This window comes from Glycine soja, chromosome 2, assembly GCF_004193775.1.
Source record: "Glycine soja cultivar W05 chromosome 2, ASM419377v2, whole genome shotgun sequence".
In the NCBI taxonomy this organism is placed as follows: domain Eukaryota; kingdom Viridiplantae; phylum Streptophyta; class Magnoliopsida; order Fabales; family Fabaceae; genus Glycine; species Glycine soja.
The window spans coordinates 6,522,196-6,532,930 of record NC_041003.1 but is presented as its reverse complement, the minus strand read 5'-3'; the positions used below and the strand labels follow the sequence as shown (position 1 = coordinate 6,532,930).

Here is a 10,735-nt window from a genome sequence, read left to right as displayed (position 1 = left end):
TATCCATCGTTACACATGCAAAACAAGAAACACCAGCCAACTACTAAAATCATAATGCTCAGAATAAAAGCTTTTCTACTTTGTCTTTACCCTTTTCATCATTTCAGTTGTTGCCATCTCACCAGGCTCAACCCTTTATGCTTCAGACACAAACCAAGCATGGTCACCCCCCAACAACATCTTCTCTCTTCATTTTCTGCAAGTCAACCCTCAATTGGATTTTAACTTGGCCAGTTTTGGGGTTGGAGCCTGAGGGAAATTAAGTATCAATTCATGATCCAAATTTCACTAGCACTGCCACATTTGCTTATATCAGTGACTATGCAGAAGAATGATGTTCTGAGAGTGTTAAAGTTGGATGGTGATGCGAATTTGAGGATTTATAGTTCATCATATAAAGGGAGTGGAACTTCTATCATAAGATGGGCTGCTGTGAAAGATCAGTGTGATGTTCATGGATACTGAAGAACATATGGTATTTAATTTGTAGCAATACAAGGACTCAGAATTTTGAGAAGATTGATCCAAATAATAGTAGGAAAGGGTGTAGGATGAAGGTTAGGCTAGAGGATTGTCCTGAAAAGATGGGGATGTTGTAATTGGACCATACTAGACTCTTGAGTTACCCTTCTATTGCTTAATACAAGATCAACCCAGAGGTGTTGTATACACCTATGTCAGCTTGTAGAGAAATTTGTCTTTCAGCTGGTTCTTGTTTTGCTTCTACTTCCTTGTCAGATGGATCAAGATTCTGTTACGTAAAGACAAAAGATATATTTGGTGGATATCAGAGTCCAGCACTAACTAGCACTACATATGTCAAGGTGTGTCTTCCACTGGCTCCAAACCCATCACCAATTCCTTGGAAGGAAAAGGATTGGAGCAAGCATGCTTGGATAATGATACTGGTGCTTGTTTTTCGTACCCTTTTAACTTCAATTGCCTTTCAGGGTGGTTTATGGTTGTGGACTTGTGGTGTTGCAGAAACATTCCAAGATTTGGAGGACTATATGGTCAGTATGATCTCGTGGAGTATGCTTCTGGTGCACCAATTCAGTTCTCATATAAGGAGCTCAAAGGCCTCACAAATGGGTTTAACGAAAAGCTTGGTGCTGGGAGTTTTGGTTCTATTTATAGAGGAATGCTTGGTAATGGAACTATTGTTGTGATTAAGCAAATTCAGGGAATTGAACTAGAAGAGAAACAATTTAAGTTGGAAATTGCTACCAAATGTAATACTCATCATATGAATTTAAGTTGGAAATTGCTACCAATTCAGGAACATTGTTGGATTGGGAGAGTCGGTTCAACATTGAACTTGGATTTGCATGTCAAAAAGTGAATTTTTCATGAGTTTAGCTTAATCCTACAAAACCAACTTATAAGGTGAGGATTACTCCCCACTTATATAGTTTATCTCGGCACTATTTTTATTCGATGTGGGACTTCAACATGCCCCATCACCACATTGCAAGGGGGTATCAACTATCATGTATATTCATGAAGAGTGTCATAACTGCATATTGTAACATAAAACCTGAAAATGTTCTCTTGGACTAGGATTTCGAGGCCAAACTCTCCTATTTCAACCTTGTAAAGCTCATAACTCCCAAGGATGACAGGTACCAAACCGTGTTAAATATGAGAGGAACCAAAGGGTATGTAGCTCCAGAATGGCTCCCAAATCTTTCAGTAACTTCAAAATCTGATGTTTACAGTTATGGTTGTTTTGCTAGAGATAGTGTGTGGAAGGAGGAACTTTGAAATCTCAGAAGAGACCAATAACAAAGAGTTCTCAGTTTTGGCTTAAGAAGAGTTTGAGAAAGATATTATCATGTGCATAGTTGACAAAAGACTACCTGAAGTTAATTTGGATCAATTGAAAAATGTTGATTCAAACAAGCTTTTGGTGCATTCAGGAGCAACCATCTCAGAGGACAGCAATAAGCAAAGTCTTGCACATGCTTGAAGGTGTTACAAAGATTAAGAAGCCACCAGCACCAAAATCAATGAATGGAGGGTCGTTCAGTGGAAATGAAGAATGGTTGAGAAAGAATGTCAGTGCTCTTTCCACTGTGTCAACCCCAACACCAACTTGTTCTTCCTCTTCGTTTCATTATTAACAAGCATTCTCCGCTTTTGCATATAGAGAGGAACATGAAGAGGGATTTTTCATCCTTTATATTGTCAGCATGGTTTTAAATTGCAGTTATGGTCGTGGTCACGGTTGTGGTGAGTCAAAAATCCTTTACATTGCAGACAATTGCGGGAAAATGTGATTGATGCAGCCATAATGCTGTTATGGTGACTCAAAAAACCATAATATTGCAGCCACAATTGTGATTGTGAACTGTAATTTAAAACCATGATTATCAGAAACATATAGAAAACTACATCCTCTCTTATTGTAATTATATGAGCTAAATCTAAAGAAATAAATCTGTCATTGATTTCATTTCGTTCTCACTTGCATCATCACTATTTGCCGATACAAAACTATATGGTGGAATTAATGATTTCCAAATAGAAATTCATATAAAAATTTGTTGACAATTTGACACTAAATATATTTTAAAAAATTCTAATAGCTATTTGTTGACGCTAACGGTATTTTTTAGGAAACTTTATAAGCAGGTACAGGGTCTTACTAAATCTTTCATGGCCATGCGTTTTGGATTTTGACAACAGAACAAGAGATTATTTTAACATCATTTTTACTTGGAATAATAGGGAAAGGTAGAGCAACTCTTTTAGATTAATTGGTTCTTTTAGTTAATCTTAAATTGACTAACTAACTTATTGATCAAATTGCTAACCTGATCTGACAACTTGATTAAAAGTTATGTACCCTCCATGATTTGCTGGTTTTCAACAACTGGGGCCAGGTGCCAAGAGCCAAGTCCTACTTGTACATTGAATTTGAACTCGACAGAAATGGAGACGTTCACAATTGACATCGTCACAATTGACATCGTCACATGAACTCGATAGAAATGGAGACGTTCACAATTTGAACTCGATAGAAATGGAGACGTTCACAATTGACGTGTTGTTTGGTTACCCATAGCGCAAAGTAGAATTTTGCATTAGCACTTATCCTAAGGGGAAGGTATTGGAAATACTGAATACCACACAGTTCACAATCAATAGGGAGAAAATGTGTTAAAATGTATGATAAGTGTCATATTTTAGGTAATATGTGATTTGAATGTTGGCACTTATCTTGTGATTTTAAGAATTTTTCTTAGAAACTTTCTTTAATTTTGAATTATTTATTAATTAAAATATATTTAAATGTTTTGTTATAATGTAAAGGTTTATCCAATTCTTTCTCGTGTAAATTTTGTAGATTAAAGATTGGTATATGATGGGAGAAAGGTGGAAGAAGTGGAAAGCATTCTTGGAGCAATGAGGAGTTGATTCCTGAGTATTTGGAGTTTTAAAGTGTCTTATTTCTTTGTCTAGGTGAGACCAGAGTTGCTTAAGCAAATGAAATCTGTAAAAATAAGGGTTCATTCAGTCGGTTTTTTTCTCGTATAGGCAAGAATGACTCACCTGGACAAATGTACTCATTGTCCAAGACTTCCCCAAGCGAGAATCAGTAGACTAGGCGACCCAAGCTTTCTTCATCCTAAAGTCCTCCAGTTGCCTAGACGAGAATGTCTCGCTTGGGTGAATATTATTAAACCAAACTGGTTTAACAGCTTGAGAAGACAAAAAAAGGGGGGGGGGGGGGAATAATTTTCAAGAGCTCTAGAGAGAGAAACCGGGAGAAAATGCGTAGAATCATGTTTTTTTCTTTATATAAAAAGGATATGATCACATCACTACTTGGACCAACTACTAAGGAATACTAACAACACAATTCTAACATTTGTATACAAGATCAACTTAAATTTGATCATTTTGATAAATAGTAGGATAGAGATTTAGGATGATATGGGTATGGAATCCATTTGGGAAGACTATGGCCTCCTGCACTTCCTTTTGTCTCTTCAAATGATCAATTCAAAATGTAAAATTATATTCTAGAATATACTTTCTTTTTTACTTTTGGAATGACCAATTTAAAAAATGAAAAAAAAATTAAAAAGAGTGCAAGAAGCAACAGCCATTTGTGAATCACATTTTTCCTCCACATGGGTGGAATGCAGTTTTGTGTCAATAGTCTAACCTATCTTTGGGATGCTAATAATAATAGCACTTTTGTTCCTATTGGATTGGGTACCCTTTTAATAAACTTTATTCAATTTTTTTTCTTTACAAGACCTAAAACTTAGGGAGAATAACAAAAAATGTGAGACTTCTTGTTTCATCATGCACATAATTAATAAACTCTGAGGACTTTCTAGTTGTCACAATGTCCCAGACTCCTAGTAATTAATTTCATAACAACACATTGTTATACTATTGACAAGTGCATCAATTGTCATCACAATTTGCAAAATTTGTAGTTAAGATCATCTCCTCTGGGACTTGAGTTATTTAGTTCCTTGGATAATATTAAATAGCTCAATAGTTATATACATGATGTTTGATCGAAAATTCATTGGTTTGTTGCGATAAAAGTAAATAGTGTAAAAGTTGCAAGCCTATAATTCTATGAAAAGTGATGGAAAAGGTTTTGAACTCAATTAAGGAAAACATAGGATTAGATTTTATCATTCGACTCTTTAGTATCCTAATTAAATTTATACATATGAATCATTCTTTATTGTTGTTGATGTATACGCTAAATCATATCGTATCGATTCCTCGCATACAACATTTCTAAGAGTAATTATCAAATTTCAATTCCTTGCATATTCAATAATCTAACATTAAAAGCAGGTGTAATTAAAAATTAAAAATTCAAAATTATGACTCAAACTACTGAAAACAAGATTCACCTTAATTGAAAAGTATACCACATTTATTTTCTACCGGTCCGAACACGTTATTAAAGTAGCCATGAAAAGTCATAGACTCACAACTCACAACACTCTACAACTCATGAACGTATTTCTGTATTGAAGGAAAGGTCTTTCTTTAGATAATTCAGCAGCAACCTATCATCTACAGTCAATTTCCTTATTTTATTTAACCAAGAATTATATCATATCATTGATAATCAAAGTTTCGATACATGGAAAAGTAAAATCAAACCAATGGTAGTTACAAACTTACAATACAATCTTGAGAATGAACGATAAGATTTGCTTCCCTCCAAATAAAATGAACCATAACATTTGAAATAAAAGTGAGTTTATCTCTATATACAATTATAGAACCACACCAATGGTTTCTTTTCTCTCATGAAAGTCCCAAACCAAAAAAGGGAACTAGAAATTGAAGGTCAAGCTTGAAAACTTTTCCACTTCCAAATCGTGAAGGGCCAGCAGCAGCCATTCCTCCCCATAAAATAATCAACCCTTTAGAAGATTCAAGTCCTTCCCCATTGTTGAAAAATCAAAAACAGCACAAAATAAACCCAAAAAAATAATTTCCAATCATTTGATCAATTATCCAATAACGTCCAAGCGAGGGCAAGTCAAAGTCTTCCATTCAGTCCCCATCTCCAATGTAAAATTCTTAAATAGAGTTTCTTAATTCTTGTGGTTCCACATAGTCCTATGAAATTATAAAAAATTTATATATAATTTTATTTTAATGATAAGAAACTTTAATTTTTTATATTATTTTTTTATTTAATTATAGTTGAAATAAAATAATATTATATGTCAACTAAATATTATTTTTCATTATTAAAAAATAATTTCTTACAAAAGATATAAATTTTATTTTTAAAAAACTTTTCATATCATATAAATTTACTCTAATAAAAAATAAATGATAAAAATGATTTATTCACTTAAAAATCATTAAAAAAAATTCTATTTAGAGATGCTCATCCCCATTCATTATAACCACATTTCTTCCACACGTACAAAACCAAAACATCATTAACACACACATACACGCGCATCCAACAACATGGTTAGTTCGTTATATCACATACACACAAACAGAAACACACACAACACAATTGAAAGTTGAAACATCAGAAAACATGTTCCTCAAAACGCAATTTCTGTTCCTCACCCTTGCTTTAGCAACCACTACAGTCACCACCGCCATAGACCCAGGTTCTACCCTCGCAGCTTCTTCTTCCAACCAAACGTGGTCTTCTCCCAGCGGCACCTTCTCCCTCCGGTTCATCTCCGTTCAGCCACCGACCACTCCTCCTTCCTTCATCGCCGCCATCGTCTTCTCCGGCGGAGCTCCCGTGGTCTGGTCTGCCGGCAACGGCGCCGCCGTGGACTCCGCCGGGTCCCTCCAGTTCCTCCGCTCCGGTCACCTCCGTCTCTTCAACGGCTCCGGCGCCACCGTGTGGGACACCGGCACGGCGGGTGCTTCGTCAGCAACCCTTGAGGACAGTGGCAATTTGGTAATTTCAAACAGCACTGGCTCCCTATGGTCAAGCTTTGACCACCCCACTGATACCCTTGTGCCCTCTCAGAATTTCACCGTTGGTAAGGTTCTAAATTCTGAAAGTTACTCTTTTGGTCTTAGTTCAATTGGGAATTTGACCCTGAAATGGAACAATAGCATAGTGTACTGGACCCAGGGTTTGAACTCCTCTGTGAATGTGAGTTTGGATTCCCCTTCTTTGGGGTTGTTATCAATTGGGCTCTTGCAACTTTCTGATGCAAATTTGAGCCCTTCTATTGATGTTGCTTACAGTAGTGACTATGCTGAAGGGAATAGTGATGTGATGCGGGTGTTGAAGTTGGATAGTGATGGAAATTTGAGGATTTATAGTACTGCTAAGGGTAGTGGAGTTGCTACTGCTAGATGGGCTGCTGTTCTGGATCAATGTGAGGTTTACGCTTACTGTGGGAACTATGGTGTGTGTAGTTACAATGATTCAACCCCGGTTTGCGGCTGCCCGTCTGAGAATTTCGAGATGGTTGATCCGAATGATAGTAGGAAAGGGTGCAGGAGGAAGGCGAGTCTCAACAGTTGTCAAGGGAGTGCGACTATGTTGACACTGGATCATGCTGTTATCTTGAGTTACCCCCCTGAAGCTGCGTCGCAGTCATTTTTCTCGGGGATATCGGCGTGTAGAGGGAATTGTCTTTCCGGTTCACGTGCCTGTTTTGCATCTACTTCCTTGTCAGATGGCACGGGGCAGTGTGTGATGAGATCAGAAGATTTTGTTAGTGCATATCATAATCCTTCGCTGCCTAGCACTTCTTATGTCAAGGTTTGTCCGCCACTGGAGCCAAATCCGCCACCCTCTATGGGGGGTGTGAGGGAAAAGAGGTCCAGGGTGCCTGCTTGGGTTGTGGTGGTGGTTGTTTTGGGTACCCTTTTGGGTTTGATTGCCTTGGAAGGTGGTTTGTGGATGTGGTGTTGTAGGAACAGCACGAGGTTTGGTGGGTTATCTGCTCACTATGCGCTTCTTGAGTATGCTTCTGGTGCCCCAGTGCAGTTCTCGCACAAGGAGCTCCAACAAGCGACAAAGGGGTTCAAGGAGAAGCTTGGAGCTGGTGGATTTGGCACTGTGTATAGAGGAACTCTTGTTAACAAAACAGTTGTTGCTGTGAAGCAACTTGAGGGCATTGAGCAAGGTGAGAAGCAGTTTAGGATGGAAGTTGCCACCATAAGTAGTACTCATCATCTGAATTTGGTGAGGCTTATTGGCTTCTGCTCGGAAGGGCGCCACCGGCTTCTGGTTTATGAATTCATGAAAAATGGGTCTCTTGATAATTTTCTATTCCTGACAGAACTGCATTCGGGAAATTTTTTGAACTGGGAGTATCGATACAACATTGCCCTGGGCACTGCAAGAGGCATCACATACCTACATGAGGAGTGCCGTGACTGCATAGTCCATTGTGACATAAAACCTGAAAATATTCTCTTGGATGAGAACTATGTTGCCAAAGTCTCAGATTTTGGTCTTGCAAAGCTCATTAATCCTAAGGACCACCGGCATCGGACCTTGACAAGTGTGAGAGGAACCAGAGGATATTTAGCCCCCGAGTGGCTTGCAAATCTTCCCATAACATCCAAATCTGATGTTTACAGCTATGGCATGGTTTTGTTGGAGATTGTGAGTGGGAGGAGGAATTTTGATGTGTCAGAGGACACAAATAGGAAAAAGTTCTCCATTTGGGCTTATGAAGAGTTTGAGAAAGGTAACATAAGTGGAATTTTGGACAAAAGATTAGCTGAGCAAGAAGTTGAAATGGAGCAAGTAAGAAGAGCAATTCAGGCAAGCTTTTGGTGCATCCAAGAGCAGCCATCTCAGAGACCAACGATGAGCAGAGTGCTGCAAATGCTAGAAGGGGTAACAGAGCTTGAAAGGCCACCTGCCCCAAAATCAGTAATGGAAGGAGCTGTTAGTGGAACCAGCACATACTTTAGTAGCAATGCCAGTGCATTCTCCACAGTTGGAGTCTCACCCGCTGGTCCCTCCTCTTCATCATCATTTCAGACTAGTGTTGTTTCAACCTTCACCTTGGGAAGGAACCCTGAGAAGGCAACCTCGTCCCTTTTACAATCAGACACATGACAGAAATTGCTTCCTTTTTTCCTTTTTCATATTTTCAATTAGAATCGATTGAAAGTCACATTCACTTGGGACTTAGAGCTGGAACAGCAGAAGTAAAAAAGCTTTGCCTGTAAAGCCGTGTATTTTATTTTTTTGGTAAGAGACCATAGGTATCATTCAGATAATGCAACCCTGCTCGAGGTAGGTAGAATCACTATGAATTTCAGATTTCTTCTTCCGTGTATAATATGATATTGATTGTATACTAAGTTTCTTTTTCTTTTCTTTACCCTGATCATTGTATACTCATTCAAAACAAGAAATTGCAAAGTTGTATTAATTATTTGTATTCAATTCCTGAAATTGTTTTTATGTGTATATACATCTGATGAAGAAGTTTTAAACTCATCCGTTCATTGTTTCAGTTTACCAAATAATGTTTTGTGCGCTTTATTTACCTTACAATGTTCATCATTGGTTGTTTAATATAAGTTCCTTCGAACACTGCCAAAATTCCTATAACAGCATAGTGAGATGGCCTAGAGGATCGTGTTGGCACAATAATAGTTTTGCTATCTCTGGGTGATTCTGAGGTAAGGTAGTTGCCTTGTACTATATATGTTGGCCACAGTATCTAGTTACGGAATCAGTTTCACCTCTTGCATGGATAAAGTTGTAAGAGGAGTGTTTGTAATATATTTTCTGACATTTTTTTTTCTTTCAAGAAGAAGTTAAATTTCACAATTTTGATTGATAGTGGCACATTCATGAATCACGTTAACCCTGCACATGGGTCACGCATATTTCTGGGTCAAAAGTCTAACATAATAATATATTTGGGATGCCAATAAAAGTGAGCATTTTAAGTTGTTGGGTGTCCATCTAATAAACTTTATTGTTTTTTCCTTTCCAGAAACCTAAAAAGTTTGGGAGAATGACGGAAAATGTGACTTTTTGTTTCAATCATACACATTATTAGTCAATTGTAAGGTCTTTCAAGTTGTCACAATGTCCAAGTAATTAATTTCATAGCAATGCGGCCAGCATGATTTAGGAAACAAAGGTCAATTATATGCATGACATGTGAAGTCTTAAAGGAACCCGCGTCATGGTCTCTAATTTTTGTGGACTGTGGTATTTCCAATACCCTTCCCCCAAGGTAAAAAAATGCTAATGCAAAATTCTACTTTATGTGTTACTGGTAACTGAACAATATGTAGTTTGCTTGAAGTAGGACTTGGCTCTTGACAGCTGGCTCCAGCTATTGCAAACCATCAAATCATAGAGTAACTTGTAATCAAGTTGTCAAAACAGCTTAGCAAATTGGTCAATAAATTAGTTAATCAATTTAAGATTAACTAAAATAACTGATTAATCTAAAAGCGTTACTCAACCTTTCCCTTTTACTCCAATTAAAAATGATGTTAAACAATCTCATGTTCTGTTGTTTAAAACCCAAAACGTCGGTAGAAAGTTTTTTTTTTTAAACCAGATAAAAGATGTCATAATTAAGGTTATCAAAATCCGTTCGGACCGATTGATTCAACCACGGTCCCAACTTATAATTTTTTCTCAATAACACCGTTAATTAAGATTATTTAAGGAATATATTGAATTGAATCTTTAATTTTCAACATATACTTACAAGATCTGTTGCTGAGAAAGAAAAAAAAAGTTATGTAAAAAAAAAGCATAATAGCTATCTCAAAAAAAAAAAAGCATAATAGTTATAAGAACTTTTAAGAAATATTTAGTGTCAAATTATCAACAATTCTTTGTAATTTCTATTGGAAATCAATGACAGATCAACCAGCAGTCCTCAAAACTTTTTATTTAGATTTAATTCATACAATTACCATAAGAGAGGATGTAGTGTCTCTATGTTTCTCACAATATAAACTATAAAGGATGAAGTATTTTCTCTTTATGTTTCTCTCTTTATGTTTCTCTTTATGTCACCTAAACCTCAACGTGAGAAGAGGACTTTATCTAAGTCTCAGTGTGCCTAACACTACTCTACCATTACTTAGGAAATTAAGTAATATTACACAAGTTCAATTTTGCTAAGTTGTTAGAAGATTCCCTTTTCTGTTATGATTTTGTTGATGCTATTGAGATAATGAGAAGCAGAAAATTGATGCAATTCCTTATTCTTCCCTAATTCCTTCTAAATGAGCTTCACTATACATCCACTTA

At 36.9% G+C, this 10,735-nt stretch overlaps 1 protein-coding gene and 1 pseudogene across 1 annotated transcript; both read left to right on the top strand.

The window, feature by feature from the left end:
- The first annotated feature begins 321 nt into the window (after window positions 1-321).
- On the top strand, window positions 322-2,123 carry LOC114369982 (annotated as a pseudogene).
- Window positions 2,124-5,926: 3,803 nt separating this feature from the next.
- On the top strand, window positions 5,927-8,947 carry LOC114383818 (G-type lectin S-receptor-like serine/threonine-protein kinase At1g34300). Its single transcript, XM_028343554.1, has one exon. It carries the CDS (start codon window positions 6,050-6,052, stop codon window positions 8,558-8,560), a length of 2,511 nt encoding a protein of 836 aa, XP_028199355.1. The 5' UTR covers window positions 5,927-6,049; the 3' UTR covers window positions 8,561-8,947.
- The last annotated feature ends 1,788 nt before the right edge of the window (window positions 8,948-10,735 follow it).

What these genes read in the sequence shown, in the direction of transcription:
- LOC114383818 (XM_028343554.1), top strand. Translation starts at nt 6,050, where the DNA reads ATGTTCCTCAAAACGCAATTTCTGTTCCTCACCCTTGCTTTAGCAACC.